Below are 16,958 nucleotides of genomic sequence, written 5' to 3'. Positions count from 1 at the left end.
TGTCAGCGATGAAGAAAACATGTAATCGACTAGAACAATGGCCAGACCTGAACCTGTCAAAATAAATAAATTTGCAACCACAAGAAACCGGTTTTCGGCCATTACAATCGGCTTTCTTTCAGATTTGCAGCAGTGACCGCATGCTCGCAAACTCCCTTCCTTCAGAAAAAAAGGGTGAAAAAGAAAAATACATGAATAAGATGGAATGATTTTGCTTGTAACGCAAGCGAAAGGAGGGAAGAGAAGAGGAAATGGGTGAGGGTATGGGGGGGAGGTAGAGGAAGAGGGGGAGAGAGAGAGAGAGAGAGAGAGAGAGAGAGAGAGAGAGAGAGAGAGAGAGAGAGAGAGAGAGAGAGAGAGAGAGAGAGAGAGAGAGAGAGAGAGAGAGAGAGAGAGGGAGAGAGAGAGAAAGAGAGAGAGGGATAGGGAGAAAGAGGTAAATGGAGAGAGGAATGGAGGGAGAAAATCATGGATAAAGGGAAGTAGGGAGAAGGAGGGGATATGGAGGAGGTAGGGAGAAAGAGAGAGAGAAAGAGAGAGAGAGAGAGAGAGAGAGAGAGAGAGAGAGAGAGAGAGAGAGAGAGAGAGAGAGAGAGAGAGAGAGAGAGAGAGAGAGCGAGAGAGCGAGAGAGAGCGAGAGAGAGAGAGAGAGAGAGAGAGAGAGAGAGAGAGAGAGAGAGAGAGAGAGAGAGAGAGAGAGAGAGAGAGAGAGAGAGAGAGAGAGAGAGAGAGAGAGAGAAAGGGAGATGGGGGCAGTAGACAGACCAAGCAACAGAATAAAAGCACTGGCAGGAAGATGAAATCCGGCGACAGGTGGATGGATGACTGGATGGATGGATAGATGATTAGATGGATGGTTGGATGGATGAAAAGAAAGAAGGAAAGAAGGAAAGAAGGAAGGAAGGATGGTCGGATGGATGGACGGACAGGCAGATAAACTTGGCGTGGAGAAAAGAGCGAGAAAGAATGATGGGAAGAGAAAGAGAGAGAGAGAGAGAGAGAGAGAGAGAGAGAGAGAGAGAGAGAGAGAGAGAGAGAGAGAGAGAGAGAGAGAGAGAGAGAGAGAGAGAGAGAGAGAGAGAGAGACGGAAAGAGAGAAACAGATGACTAAATAAAAAGCGGAATCTTGGAAATAACCTCATAAATAAATATCATTTTTAAATATTACTTCAAGTTTGCTGTTAATCAGTATTGCTGCCTCTCAAAATTGCCTATATGGTCAGTATCATTATTATCATTACTTTGCGAATCTCCTTTAATAATTTTCATTTTCTTTATCAAACCTACAACAGTTTATCATACATTGAATGCAATGAAAACGGAGGCCTTGGTCGTGTGCGTATGTTTGTGCGTGCTGTGTGGGGGTAGGAGGTATGAGAAGGGAGAGGGAGAGTGAGAGGGTGATAGAGAGGGAGAGGGGGAAAGGGAGAGAGAAAGAGAGAGGGGGGTGCGCGCGTGCGTGTACGTATGCGTGCGTGCGGGCGGGTATGTGTGTGCGTGTGCAATTTTTTTTTCGTAGGTGTTTATATGAGCGTGTCTGCGTGTGCGTGCGGCCGCACATGTGTGAATATGTGCGTGTATACGCACACGAATCCGAGAGAAAGCGAGAAAGCGAGACAGGAGAGAGAGAGAAAGAGATCGATGCAAAGCGAGAGAGAAAAAAATAAAATACGTGTCCAAGCACAAGCCCACGTAGCACGCACACGCACCTGTGTACGTAGGCTGGCCATGAACACCTGTTAGGAGCGGGCCCGGCGTTGCAACCGTGGCTTCATCACTTAATTGAGGGCTGGCGGACCTGCTCGAGCGGCCTGCGAGCTCCCTGCGTTACACATGCACGTTGAGAAGAGCTTTGGGCCCGCCACGAGCTTCTATAACGGTGTGTGACCTCGCCGCCTGGGGTCACCGGGGCACAGGCTTTTAACCTCTGGGCTTTTCTTGTCTTTCCCTCGTTCTTAGTAGCATTGTTCCCCTTTCCTCGCTTTATTTTCCCTCTTTTATGACGTTCTTTCTCCTTTTCTCTCCCTCTCTCTCTCCTTTTTTTTTATTTGAAGCGACGGACGATTTGGTTTAGGATTGAATTATCGGATGTGGTAAGGCATTTCATCACAAGCACTCTCCGGGTGTGTGTGTGTGTGTGTGTGTGTATGTGTGCTTGATCGCGGTCTATCAAGGAATCAATCCGTGTGCGTCGCTTCAATCCGTGCTTGCATAAAGTGGCGGTGTTTGTATCATGGAGGAAGGGGAGAGAGGTGGGAAGGTGGGGGGGGGACGTGCTTGCATGCAAAATTCCTGTACACGAAGCAAAATGCGTGAGATTACGCTTGCTTCTCGAATGGCTTATGAAGTTAGCTCTTAAAGAACATTACGGAGTGAAGGACACGGTAGACTGAACAGATAAAGGGGGGTAGGGCGGAGGTGAGGGAAAGCATTATAGACTGCGCAACGGAATTGACTTATTATTATGTAAAGGCGCGAATATGCATGAGAATCCCCGTACGTCTAGGGTGAACCGGGGAGAGAGGGGAGGGGGGAGGGGAGATCGAAGGTGGGGTAGGGGGTGCGGGAGGAAAGGAGAGGGGTTAGGGAGGGGAGGGGAGAGGAGGGGAGGGAAAAGGATTGTAACAGTACGAAGCAGGGCGGGGCTGATGTTATTGCAGTATCGAGACCCGGGTGTACTAACAGAAATCAAAAAAAGAAAAAGAAAAATGGAAAAAAAAGAGTTAAAAACACACGGAGAAATAACCAAACAAGACTTTTTCAAATCATTATCCAACAAGAAGGCCCTGTAAACACAAAAGTCCCAAAACATGACACACTGATCACGAAAAGACAAATATAAAAAATTACATGCAACATTGCACGGGCAGCCTGATATGAGGGCAGTCTGGTGCAGGCCGGGTGGCTAGCTAGCTGGCAGGCAGGCAGGCTCTCTCGCTCGCTCACCTCACCACGACCCGAAGCGACGAGGATCACGACCAGGCCTTGCCGTTCCCGCAGACAAAATCAATAGGAGACACACACACACACACGCGGCAGATGGGAGAGAGAGGGCCACGCGGCGATAAACGCAGGAGATGGAGAGGAGTTGATAAAGGCAGGAGGAGAGAGGCACGAGAAGAGGGGGGAAAAATAGATTTCTGCCGTTACGAAATCGCTAGGCTTTGTAAAAATGGACGGGGGATGTTAAGCTGTGAGAGAGAGACTGGAATGAGAGTAGAAAAACAGAGAGAGCCAGAGGGAGAGGAGAGTGGGAGAGGGAAAGGCAGTGGAGAGAGGACGGGGAGAGGAAGAGAGGGGAAGAGAGGAGGGAGAGCAAGTATCATTAATAAGGAGAGGGAAAGGAAGAGGAACAGAAGAGGATAGGAGAGCGAAACTTGAGTGAGAGGAGAAAAACAAGGGGAGGGAGAGAAGAGGAGAGGAGGGAATAACAGAAGAGAGGAGACTGGATGCTATGAGCAAACCAGAGAGGGAGAGGGAAAATGATAGTGGTAGTGAGTGAGTGTAGAAAAAAACAGAGTGTGTGTGTGTGTGTGTGTGAGAGTGAGTGAGAGAGAGAGAGAGAGAGAGAGAGAGAGAGAGAGAGAGAGAGAGAGAGAGAGAGAGAGAGAGAGAGAGAGAGAGAGAGAGAGAGAGAGAGAGAGAGAGAGAGAGAGAGAGAGAGAGAGAGAGAGAGAGAGAGAGAGAGAGAGAGAGAGAGAGAGAGAGAGAGAGAGAGAGAGAGAGAGAGAGAGAGAGAGAGAGAGAGAGAGAGAGAGAGAGAGAGAGAGAGAGAAATGTTAGTATGTGAACGGGAATGGGAACGCGGACGAGAAAGAGCAGGAGAGAACGTGGAAAGAGGAGAGAGGAGAGAGCGGAGAGCGGAGAGAAAAACGAAGAGAGGGGGACAAAGAGAGGAAGAGAAATTGTTCGTCCACCAGCCTCTCATCCAGTGAACAATGACGTAGAGAGAACAAATATAGTCTATAGGACGAATCTGGGAAATTCATAACAGAATGAATCAACTCACCGGAATACAATGAGGAAATCTTCGCCTAAAAAGAAAATATCCTTTGAATAGGCCTACTTATGATTCAGTGATGTTGCAAGACGGCCAAATATGCCTATCGATTTATTAAGGATGATACAAGGTTAAGAAAGGCGTAAGCGAACTGGAAATAAAATGCTAAAAATAGAATTTTGGTAAGTAGGCCTAGTCTTACTTAATAAGGTTGATGCAAGGTGACAAAAAGTTACAAGATTTGCAATAAAGTTAGGAATTGAAATGGTCACTTTGCTATCAAAGATGATATTCAGAGCCTTAAAAAAGCGAGACAGGGGAGAGAGGGGAGAGAGAGAGAGAGAGAGAGAGAGAGAGAGAGAGAGAGAGAGAGAGAGAGAGAGAGAGAGAGAGAGAGAGAGAGAGAGAGAGAGAGAGAGAGAGGGGGGGGGGGGGAGGGAGGGAGAATGAGAGAGAGATGGATGGGAGGGAGGGAGAATGAGAGAGAGATGGATGGAAGAGAGAGAGAGAGAGAGAGAGAGAGAGAGAGAGAGAGAGAGAGAGAGAGAGAGAGAGAGAGAGAGAGAGAGAGAGAGAGAGAGAGAAAGAGGAGAGAGAGAGAGAGAGAGAGAGAGAGAGAGAGAGAGAGAGAGAGAGAGAGAGAGAGAGAGAGAGAGAGAGAAGAGAGAGAGAGAGCGGAGAGAGGGGGGGAGGGGGAGAGAGAAAGAGAGAAATAGAAAGAGAGGGAAAGAGAGAAAGAGAGAAAGAGAGAAAGAGAGAAAGAGAGAGAGAGAGAGAGAGAGAGAGAGAGAGAGAGAGAGAGAGAGAGAGAGAGAGAGAGAGAGAGAGGAAAGGCGACGCGGCCTGGCAGTAGGCATTAAGGGGCATGGAACACTCCACCTAGCGTTCCCGGGGTGGAGGCGGGGGGGGGGGGGTGGAGGGAGACAGAGACGGGTGGAGGGGAAAGAAGAGGCGAGAGGGGGGTAGGGAGACGAGAAAAGGGGTGGGGGGAAGAGAGAAGTAGAGAGTAGGGGAGAAGGGTGGAGGGTGCCTCACTTACCTGGCAGAGCTTACCTGTGGGTCCCACGGGGAGATGAGGGGGGGAGGTGCAGGGGGGTAGGGCTCATCAAGAGAACAATTATTGAATAGAGTCGAATCGTAATGTATAAAGTGCTTCTCACTGGGTACAAATGGAAGCATTTTCGCGGGCAGGAAAAAAGTTTAAAAAAAAGGGGAAGGTGGGAGACGAGGGGGAGAGTAAATAATTCATAAAACTGTATCTTATATATTCCAGTTCATTCAGAATCCTTCCTAACTTGTTGCCTGGCACCTCAAGCCCTGGGAGAGGTGTTAATGAAATCAAACCGAGGGGAAACACCTTTCAGGAGAGAGAGAGAGAAAGAGAACATAAATCCTAACAGATTCAGAACATGAAATAATTTCCAGAGGCAACTATTAACTGCGTGGACGAGGGAAGGGGAGACGTTCTGATAGAGACATTAATATCCCACAACAGAGGGGAAATCCAGGCAGACGATCCGAGGGAAAATCTTTACTGAATGATCTTAAGAGGGGTTTATTTGGCTCAGTTACCCCTCTCTCGTTTCCCCTTGCTGGCTTATGGCCGAAGTTCAGGGGAAGTGTGTTAACACGGGGAAGATTTTTTTTTTTTTTTTTTTTTATCGAGATCTTCCAATACCTGCAGATAAATGTGTTTGGTTTTAGTTTTGTCTTTTATTTGTATTACTTTAGTTTTCTTTTTATTTGTTTTATTTTCTTTTTCTCTTTATCTTTTTGTTTATACTTTTCTTTTTATTATTGGAGTTTCATCATATTCATTAGCATTTTTATAAACTTTTATTACTATATTAATTTCTCAGTCCCTTATTCCCTTACTGACTCTTCTGCGAAAGAGAAGTTAGTCCACAGTGCTTCAAATACAAAATTCAAGTGACACGAAGTTTCCATAGACTTTTTTTTTTCCCGCAAGCTTCTCCAAACACTCATGCAGCCGTGGAGAAAAATCACCGTAATATTCCAATTTATTTTTCCCTTTCTCAGTAAGTCCTTTTCACAGAGTAATCTCCCTTAGGTCTTTAAAAAGCCAAGATTTAGTTTTCATTTTAACAAATAATAAGTAACAAGTAGCCATCAATCAATCTTAAAAATACTACATAATTCTTCTTAACTTAAAACAGGCTGTGGGAAATCCCGTACTAATGTATAAGAGCCAAACACAAGTAAAAATCAGCTTTGTGAGACATTTATTAGAAATTCTGTAGAGAAAACTGTTACATCGTTATACTGTATATATTAATATTATTTTCTATATACAGACATGAGGAAAACACCAAAGGTATGAAGTGAAATGCATTACAATACACGGGGGGCTGCAAGTCTTTGAGGTCAATTTAATACCAGTATAGAGTTAATCAAATATTAAAAACAATGAGGTATATTTATTGTGTGATTTACACCATTTAATCTATACAAAAACGTAAAATTAATGTACCATACTCTAGTACCTCATTGCTAAAAACGTCTATATAAAAAATACAATATTAGACCAGCGAACTTTATAGCCAAAAAATATAAAATCAAAAAATATGCTATGACAAATCAGTCTTTAAGACACCAATCCCTAAGGGTCTGTTTTGAATGTGGCTCCCAAACAGTGGCGAGGGGATGCCCACCCACTTCTGTCGTCGTCCGCCCACCGCGAGGCATCTTGGCGCCCGTGGGTGGAAGGAGAGGGCGGGTGGGTGGGTGGGTGGTGGTGGGAGGGAGAGGGGTTAGTTGTGACACTCTAGCGCACTAGATAGCATTCTGGAGGTAGACGGCTTACCAGGAATATTTCAGATTTAAGCAAGAAACATCTTTATTCGGCTATGGACAAATGGGAAATGAATCGTAAACATAAGGACTGATTAAAACAAAATACTCAACTTGTTACCCACATAAAATTAAAAAAACAACATAAGCCCACATCAAAAACAGATATAACAAAGATATTAGAGACATAATTCTTGAGCACAAAATTACAACTGTGATTAAAGTGGCAACTGAAACAATTCAGCCCAAGAAAATGAAAGGAAAAATACACATCCTTTCAGAAAAAAAACAATTCTAGTAACAAAAATTACAAAGGCATTCATTAAATTCGTATTTTTTTTTTTTTTGCAAATACCTCTAAAACAATACACAACTGATACAAATGTAAAAAAGATGTCTGCATTATACGAAACAATACTCCTAGTAATAATACAATGAGCTATCTTCTGATAAATAGGGTTAAAATGTCAGTATTCCTAGAGAGAGGGAAAACGAAACATGTTAAATCATTTCCAGAAGTTTTAAAAGTTTTTTTCCGAGTGAGAAATAACCACCATACTAATAAATAGGTGTGAGAATGAACTGAAAAAAAAAATATCCCTTGTGCCGATGAAATAAATACAAAATGTAGCCTTCAGTATGAAACCGAGCCTAAACCTAGAAGAATTCCTGCATCTGTTGTATGACAAGTTTTATAAACTCCAGCAACACACGTCCGAAACATCCAAGTTTTCTCTCTTTTTTTTTATGATCACTATCATACTTTTGTGAACTCTCAAAAAAACCCAGACACACGCGCACGCATACACGCTCGCTACACATCTTGTACGAGAACTGTGGGTGCATATAAGAGGTCCGCAACACCTGGGGGGTCAGGTGGCTCTCGAGGAGGGGGACGCTCGACACATCTGCCACCAGACGACACATTGCAAATGAAAGATGAAAAAAAAAGAGAGGGTTCGAGTCCTTTGCATAGGAGCCACATCATTTGCATAACGCTAAAGGAGTTTGATGAAACATATAAAATCGCACTGGTCCGTGGTATTACTATCATTATCAATATATAGAGAATGGTGTGTGGAGGCGGCGACGGGCCTGTGGGCGGGATGGGGGGGTTGGGGGGTCCCTTCTCCTTCTCTCCCTTCCCTCTCGCCTTCCTTCTCCTTTCCTCTTTCAATCTTCCCCTTCCTCCCTCCTTCCTGTGGGATGAGCGGAGGAGGGAGGGGCCGGGGGCGACGGAAGGAGGAGGGAGACGGACGAGGAGAGGGACGGAGACGGAGAAGAACTACGAGAGGTAGAGCTGTGACCAACGCCGTTATCGATTTACCTGTTGCTAATCCAAAATATATATCACGTCTGGAGGTGTACAAGTCCATTCTTAAGACACTATGTTCACGTCTCTACAGCCCTCCCCGAAGACGACTACAAGAACACTACATCTGGTACGACACACTGACGCTTATTTATTCTCTACTGCATTTTTTTTTTTTTCTGGCTCTATGTACAAGACAATCGCGCTAACTGCTACGTTTCTCAGCCCTGAACAACGACCCTGACAACATTTCCCGCCGCCCACGTCTTGGAACCTTTCATTACCTATTACGTCGGAGGGAGAAGTAAAAAAAAAAAAATCACAACTCTTTTCAACGTCTTCAACGCTCGATAACGTCAACGGCGACGCAACGAGGGCATTCGAGGAGACGTCACACCACACACACATGCACACACATGGCCCTCCCCAACCCCCTTCTCCTAACCCTCTCTTCGACTCTTATCCCACCCCCTACCCCCTACCCCCCACCCAATACCCTACCCCTGAGTTCCTTCTGGGCACAGCGGCGACAACGTCTGTTGGGCTTTTTCCCTGCCGGCCTCCTCCTGCCCGACCAACAACACCCTGGCGGCGCTACTGGAAAATATAAAGAATACCTGAAGACACAACGACGGTCTGAGGAGGGTGAGCCAACACGGCGGGAGGGAGGAGGGGGGAGGGAAAAAAGGGGGGGGAGGGAGGGGTGTGGGGGAGGTTCTATACGCCCAACTGCATGCTGCAACGTGCTAACTAACACCGGCTTTGACGAGAGAGAGAGAGAGAAATAACCTGAGATCTCAACAGTCTTTTCCCCTGGGGCACCTAATCGTCGCTTCTTCCTCTTGACCCCCCCCCCCCCCGCCCCCCCGAGTCGCCTGCCCCTCCGTCACCGCCTCCCGGAGCAGGTCCTCCTCCTCCTTCGGATGGTTCTTGTGTGTCTTGTCTTGTCTGTGTCTGTCACGCTGGGCAGACCCACTTAGGACTCGACACATTGGAGTCTTGACACAATGCCCCCCCCCCCTAAACCCTATCCCACCCCTCCCTCACTCCTGGACCCCTCTCCGCCCCCCGCCCGTGCCACCTCCACACACGCACACCACACAACTTACAATGGCGATATATATACACATACATATATATATACCTTTACAAAATAAGTGAAAAATAGCTGTATGCCCAACAAAAAATTTGGATAAAAGAGTCGTTTTTTTTTTTGTTTTTTTTTTGAACACGTAAATATAAAAAAAAAAGTGAAAATAATCGTCATCGATTAATTACATCCTATGGGTAAGTAGTTACAAGGGAATTATTCGGAATACTAATATCTGCTTGTGATAGGGGGATGCCCCACACTATCGAGCTAGCTAGTGTTGGAAGCTATGTGTCGCCACATACAAACCTGAAGGAAAGTGAGGCCCTAAAAAGGTATATCCCTGATAACAAGTTGCTCCTGCCTAAGAAGAACAGACAAATAGAGAGATAAAATTGTGTTGATACAGAGGGGTCGGGGGGTCGACACGAACAAAAGGGACCATGAAAGGAGCATGGAGCCTGCCCATCTTACCGGCATAGTTGTGTTTACCTGACATTACGGCTTGGTATTTCTCTTTTACTTCTTTCTTTAAGCCTTTCCTTCTTCTCTTCCTTTCTTTCTTTCTTTCTTTCTTTTTTCTGATCGCTCGTTCGCTCGCTCGTTCGGACCAATTGCCTCGTGACTCTCGCTCGCATTCACTCGCACTCGCTCATTCTCTCATCTATAAATAAAAGACCAACATGCCGATATTCATGTCACATTTCTCATCACTTCTCCTCTGTATGTAAAGCCATCAACGGGGAAGCGTCAGAGGCGACCACTTGCACGCACGCACGCACACACACATGCGCAAAAAATGGACAGAGATTAGTGTGTGGGCGACAGGCCTCATTTACCCTCTCTCTGCCCAGACGCCCAGACACCCAGACACACACACACACACACACCCAGACACACACACACACACACACACACACACACACACACACACACACACACACACACACACACACACACACACATACACACTCACACACACACACACATGCAATCTGTGTACGTGTGTTGTGATCGTCCCCGACGCGTCACCCACCTGCCGCCAACCACACACAGACTTGTCCAAAAAATATAAAAAGTCAACTTGTAAACAAATTTCGTTTTATATAAATATATACAAGAAAAATCACGTCACCAAAATAACGAAAACAAGAAAAAAAAGTCAACCAAAAGATAAAAATCATAAAATTTCCTGACGCAGACGGTCGCGGGTCAGCAGCTGAGCCGCGACCCGAGTCACGTGACCTGGAGACGCGGTAAAGCACAGACGTTCCAGTGACGCCCCTCCCCCCTTCTACAACATACACACATCACAGAGGACGCAGCGCCACGTCAAGTCGCGCTACCCATCGCTCTTCAGGGGGAGGAGGGAGGGAGGAAGGGGGGAGAGGAGCCAGAGGTCGCTTCCCCGCCGAGGTCCACTGGAAGAAACAGCTGCGGCACTGGCACGGCCCGCCTTGCCGCCCAACGGAAGCAGTGCCACGGGGCGCTTGGCACACGCATGGAAAAGGACACCGGACACCCGTCGCTCTATAACCACGCCAATGTGACACAAACCAAAAAAAAAAAGGAAAAAAATAACAAACCCACACCATGACAGCTGGACCCCGCTGACACTCTCCTCCGGCGGGTGGCCGCGTGCCTGGGCGTGCCGCGTGCGTTCTCTCCAGTGCCCCTCGAGGCCGTGTCCTGGTCACGTGACGGCGGTCAAGAGTCCCACGTGCATGATAACTTCTACTTAACCGTAACTCATCCCTCCTCTGAATCATTTAATTATACGTATCTTAACTCTTACAATATTACAGCTTTGTTAATAGGCATCTTCTTTTTTAAATAAAGGGGGTTTGTCTCTACCTACCTGTGTTAGTACTCGTACAATATTTCTTACAGACCAATATATAAAAACCTCAGTAAAGAAACGAAATAATAACTAAAGGGGGGAGGACACAATAACAAATAACTGGAACATATATCCATGGAGGCAAAAATCTACAATTAAAAATTGGAAGAAATGAGCAATGTTTGTTAAAAAAAATCCTAAACCTACTAACTTGTGTTTGTGAGCTTCTCTGGATTTTTTTCCCTTTTTTAACGTGAGCGCTGACTCACAGGTGCCGATGAGTGGGGTGGAGAAGGTATTTCGAGTGTACAAAAGAAATAAAATCGCGGGTCTTCTTCAGCTTTTGACATTCTCCATTCTCCTTCCTCTCTCTCTATCTCTCTTTCTATCTCTCTTACTCTTCTCTTGAGACTCGGAACAGACCACCTGGAAAGATCTCTATCCCTGCTTCCTTTTCGAGGACCTTCTCGATCTGTTTGAAGCTTCGTCTCGCACTCTCTCTCTCGCACACACACATCTCTTGGGGGACTGTCCTAAAAACTCGGGTCCACTAAACCATGACAGAGAAGGGCCGCCTATCTCAAGCGACAACCGGGCGAGGGACAAAGCGAGTGGACATGCGATGGGCGCTCCTGTCAAGGGCAAGGGAGGGGCACGACTCCTCCCATCCTCCGCCCACCTGAGGAGGACGTTGCTGGAGGGAGGATGAGCGGGCGGCGGTCAGGGCGGGAGATTAGGTCATCCTCATGTATGACATAAGGAAGGGAGGAGGTCGTTCAGGACTGAAGGTGAGGGGAGGGGTGGAGGTGGGTGGGTGGAGCAGAGGTGGAGGAGAGGAGAGGTGTCACTCGCTCTCCTTGGCCAGAGAGCGCCCGTGAGCGAGACCAGCAGGAGGGCGTGGGCGGCGGCGCCCGGCACCCGACCTGGGTAATCCAGCGGTGGTGTCATTGCAGCCTTCACGCCCGGCCCTGTCCCGGTTACAATAGAAACCAAATAAAAAAAGAAAGTAAGAGAAACGATAAAACAGCAGATAGAGGTTTCTTAGTATTAGAACTAATGATTAATCACCTATTCTTCTCCTCAACAATGGCCATTAAATGGCTTAATACGTTTCTGATAACTAGACAGCCTAACATGGTTGTTTTTTTTTGTATTTGTTACATTCCTTCTTTGCATGATGTACTTTTGTATATTTGTTGTTGTGACTGTCCCGACGGAAGCGAAGGAAAAGATGGGCTCCGACAACCTTACAAGATGTGCTACACGGCGACAAGACACATAGGTCACCTCAAGCGTTTCGTCGCGCGGTGACACCTGCAACGTCACCTCGCCGTGACTTCGTGACGGCCGGCGGTCACACCCCGGCCTTGTGACGGCGACGGTGCTGACATCAACCCGTGTTTCGTGGCAGTTGGCGACGTCAAGCAGCGCGGCGCGGTCCCCCGCTGCTGAAGACGACACCCGAAGTAACGACATCACCCGTAGCTAAACACGCCGCCGCCGAAGCGACGACACTTGTGGTAAACGGTGACGGGGTCGCGGCCTTCGAGGGACGAGGGCGCAAGGCACGTCGCTCGAAGCGTCACGACGCCACCAACAAAAAACTTCTCTTATTTTGGAAACGAACGTCACCTGGAGTTTCGACGTCACACACACACTTGTCCTCTGAAGATTTCTCTTCACACTCTCTTAAAAAAAAAACTTCTCCTCAACAGAATGACGTCACTATGTTACGTCAATTGCTAAAAAAAAAAAAAAAAAAGAAAAGAAACGCAACGACTCTGAGCGGGTTTTACGCGCGACTTCAAGCACACGACGTCATCGAAGTTCTCCTTTTTGGTTTGTTTTTCTTTTCTTTCTTTCTTTTTCCTCTTCGAAGTAACTCTAAAAATGTGAATTCCTAAGATAACACTACAATGCCGAGGTTACAATACTGCGGATTTTCAGGGGAATGGGGGAGGGGGAGGGGGGAAGTGGGGTTGAGAGAGGGGAAGGGGAGAGAAGGGAAAAAGAGAGGGCGAATAATAAAAATAAAAATAAAAAAAAACAGGGGTAAAAGGGGAAGAGTAGAAGAGGAAAAGTAAGTGATTGGGGAACAAAGGTGAGTAGAGGGAAGATGGGAGGGAGGGGGAGGGGGGGAGGGAAAGAGAGAGGGGGAAATACACAAGGTAAAAAGAAGGTAAATTCCATGCGCTCCACTAACTCTCAATAAAATAGTGTGCATTTTGACTACTCTCTACTGAACTAGCTCGCTACTTTGAGAGAACCCCCCACGAAATGAAATGATAAAAAAGGTTAAAAAAAAAAAAAAAAAAAAAAAAAAATCTATAAATATATACATACACCTGCATAATACCGCGTTGCTTACTATTTAAATACCAACACACCCTAATTAACCAGCACAAACAAACAAACAAACAAAAAAATATCCTAATTCTTTTTCTCCCAAACCTATGTTCAATTATTTTTCCTTACTCTGAAGAGGGAGAAGGGGAAGAGGGGGAAGAGGGAGGGGAGGGGGGGAGGGGGTTATACAAAGTTCACTCGCATCGTCCTGACTTAAAGTAAGGCCCGAGTGCTTGGGGTGATTTTAAAAGTGCCCTGAGGAGTTGCTTTTATCTTCCAAGGAGGGATCCTTTGGGGGTCTGGGGTTGGGGGGGGGTTAATAACAATTAAAAACAAAACAAAAAAAAAAAAGTAGTGGGGGTAGGGGCTAGGGGTCAGGGGTCAGAGGAGTAGAGGAAGGGGGAGGGTTAATCAAAGAGTCGTAGTCAGCGAGAATAAGATGGAAATATGCACTTAAACAGGAAAATTAGAAAAGGAGAGAAAAAAGTGAGAGGGAAAAAAGGGGAAAAAAATATACGAGAGAACGAAAGGAAGAAAAAAAAAATGAAAATACAGGAAAGGAGGAGAAGAGATGGAAAAGGACTGGAGGGAGAAGGGACTCAATTAAAAAAAAAAAAAAGGGAAAAAAAAAGGGAAAAAGTACTCTATCTTTGTGAGGGAAACGCATCATTGTCATCACCTTGGCTAAATTTCTTACATCACAACAACACTACTGTACACGAGGGGAGAGGGGGAAGGGGGGAAGGGGTAATAGCGTACACTTGATCAAATGTCGGCTATCCTTATCTTACTCTTCTTCTTTCTTCCTTTCTTACGTTCGTTTCTTTCTTTGTCACACGTTTCTTGCTTTGCCTTTTCATCTGGGCTTCTTTCTTCTCTTCCTTCTCTCTTTTTGCTTTAAAAAAAATAAAAATAAAATGTAAAAAAAAAACAAAATAAAACCATGTACACGCATCTCGTCTCGTTTCTTCTTTTCCACTTTTTTTTCCATGTTCTCCTACGTACATAAACACAACTTTTCTTTCTTTTCCTTAAATATATATGTATATAAACCTGAAGAGCAAAACAAAATGCTCGCGTCACACTTCGGGCCTAAAACCTAATCGAAATCTTGAGACACACACACAAAAAAAAAAAAAAATCTTTCCATCTTTCTCTCGGCAATTTTGGTCACCGGTTCTCTCTTTGTAGGGCCGAGGTTTCTAAACGTTTTCTTTTCTTTCCAATCCCTGATATAAATACGTGCATACATACATACATATATATATAAACATGTATGTACGTACGCATGTATGTATGCGTATAACAAATGTGTGTATACCCATGTACACAAATATGTACATACATAAACACACACACACATACACACGTGTGTTCGAACTCGTACACGTTCTTTCTTGAAAGTGCTGGACATTAGTTCCTACTAAAAAAAAAGAAACTATTTGGAAACGATGACTTTCTGTGCTAAAAAATGTTTACACCTTTTCTTCTTCGTTTTCGTATGTTTTGCTTCTTGATAAGTTATCTCCTCCTCCTCTTCTTTTCTTCTTTTTCGTTTCAACACACAAACACAATAAAGGGAAGTCTGGGGAGGGGGGCACCTGAGATGCTGTTGCTTCATTTGTGAATAAAAGTTCTTTTAACATACGAAAAAGTTGTCTCGCTTTTTGTTTACATATTTTCTTGTTTCTAGCTTTCTTTTTCTTTCTTTCAAGTTTACATTAAAAGATTTTTTCTTGTTCTTCTTGTTGTTGTTCTTTATTGTACCCCCGAGCTACGCGGAGCTACGCGCTAGGGGGGCACAAGGGGAGGGTAGAAGGGGAGTGCTCATACGCAGTGCTGCCCAAAGGTGCGTGAGTGGGAAAAGGCGGCTGGACTGCGGGAACACTGGTGGCCACAGCGTCAGAAATGGTAGGGCGGGTAGTGCGGATACTGCACAGGCCGAGTCGGATCGTCGGGCCGCGGCGGCGGGTACGGCTGGTAGGCACGGTACTCGGGCCGCAGAGCAGGGTACTCGGGTAGCGGGTAGTAATGTGGGTACACCTGCGGGTGCGGAGGCGGCGGAGGCTGAGCCAAAGAAGCTGCGGGAGGATAAAGCGGCTCTTGAGGGAGTGACGCAGGCGGTGAATAGAGTGCTGGATGGTGAGGCTCCGTGGCGGCTGTGGCGGAGTAAAGGGGAGCCTCCCCGCCCGTGAAGACCACGGGCGTGGGCGGCCCTCCATTCTCGCCATAGTCCGAGCCAGGACCCAGGGCGGGCGGCGGGGCGTCCTGCTGGGGAACCTGTGTCTGTACCTCCGTAGGCTGCGTTTGCGGCTGCTGCGGTTGTTGCTGTTGCTGCAAGTCCTGAATTCCTCGCTGTGACTGAGGCGTCGGCTGTGACTTTTTCTGATCTTCCTCCGACGGGCACTCGGACCGGCGTTGGTCCGGCGCGACGTCGGCGCTGTGGCGGCCAGTGTTCCCTTCATCTAGTCAATATTGCTCCGAGGGCGGTCCTGGGGTGAGCTGCTGCTGCTGCTGCTGCTGCTGGGGCGGCGGCGTGTGCTGCTGCTGCTGAGGGGGCTGCGGGGGCTGCTGAGGGTTCTGGGCGGGCTGCTGGGGGTCCGCGGGGTAGTGCTCCACCGTCATCTCCTGGTGGAGGAAATCCTGGTGGGGCAGGCCGTCCTCGTACTTGCCGCGCTTGAACCTCCCGTACAGAGACGAGTAAGGCAAGTTAAAGTGAATGGCGGCCTGGTTGATGGACATCTCGCCCACCCGCACGGCTTCCAGCGCATCCTTCATGTCCTCCTCCGACCACGGCACTCCCTGGGGGTACCATGAGGTCGGGGGTTACTAGAGGCCCGCACCTAGGGGCCGCCTGAGGGTTCCTCCGATGTATCCCCATACATTCTTTCACTCTACTCTAGTTATAACACTCACTCACCTATTCATCCATTCATTCTGGCATACTTCCCCCCACAGATCAACCGACTCGCACACAACTACCTAGCCACCGAGCTCCATTCAACTCTTCATTCGCTCACCGACTCACGTAGGCCTACTAAAACCTACTAATCACTCACCCACTGACCTACCCACCGACTCGCAAACTCGCGCACTCACATCCGCTGACGCCCTCGACCTATACACGTCAAATAATTCCCCGCTTCCCATTAACTACCCGACCCATCCACTCTCTCACTAACTACCCTAACCCCGAACCCACTCACTCACTCTTTTAACTAGCCCGCCCGAACCACCTACTCGGAACTCTCACACGCCCACACCGAGCGCCCGAATAAGTCACCCACCTAGCCCACCCGATCGGAGCTCTCACACGCCCACATCGAACGCCCAACAAGCAGCCTAACTTACCTGATACTTGCTGAGCTCGATCCCCTCCCTCCGACAGCGCCCGTACAGAGTCCCGGTGGGGATGCCGAACTCCTGGGCCGCCTTCTGGACACTCATTCCACCCCGTATTGCCTCCAGCGCCTTCGTCAAGTCGTCGGGGTTCCACGAGGGCTGGATGGCGGAAAAGGGCGAGGAGAGCTTGATGCCCTCCTTCCGCGCGATCTTGTAC

The 16,958-nt window shown here is 47.2% G+C and overlaps 2 protein-coding genes across 6 annotated transcripts in view; both read right to left on the bottom strand.

The window, feature by feature from the left end:
* Positions 1-6,226: 6,226 nt before the first annotated feature.
* The window catches only part of LOC125036243 (protein bric-a-brac 2-like), a 41,898-nt gene continuing 31,166 nt past the window's right edge, over positions 6,227-16,958 (bottom strand). For all 5 annotated transcript variants that reach the window (XM_047628715.1, XM_047628714.1, XM_047628717.1 and 2 more), the window contains 2 exons: positions 16,751-16,958; positions 6,227-16,201 (listed from right to left, as the gene is read on the bottom strand). The exon at positions 16,751-16,958 is cut by the window's right edge and continues 36 nt beyond it. In XM_047628715.1, the coding sequence (XP_047484671.1) occupies positions 15,869-16,201; positions 16,751-16,958 (541 nt within the window). In that variant the 3' untranslated portion in view covers positions 6,227-15,868. The remainder of the gene's footprint in view (positions 16,202-16,750) is intronic.
* LOC125035870 (nematocyst expressed protein 4-like) lies at positions 15,302-15,864 on the bottom strand. Its single transcript, XM_047628183.1, has 2 exons — positions 15,817-15,864; positions 15,302-15,733 (listed from the first exon to the last, which is right to left on the bottom strand). Exons 1-2 carry the CDS (start codon positions 15,862-15,864, stop codon positions 15,302-15,304), a joined length of 480 nt encoding a protein of 159 aa, XP_047484139.1.

This window comes from Penaeus chinensis, chromosome 20 (assembly GCF_019202785.1).
Source record: "Penaeus chinensis breed Huanghai No. 1 chromosome 20, ASM1920278v2, whole genome shotgun sequence".
In the NCBI taxonomy this organism is placed as follows: Eukaryota; Metazoa; Arthropoda; class Malacostraca; order Decapoda; family Penaeidae; genus Penaeus; species Penaeus chinensis.
This window is presented reverse-complemented; position numbering and strand designations above follow the sequence as displayed.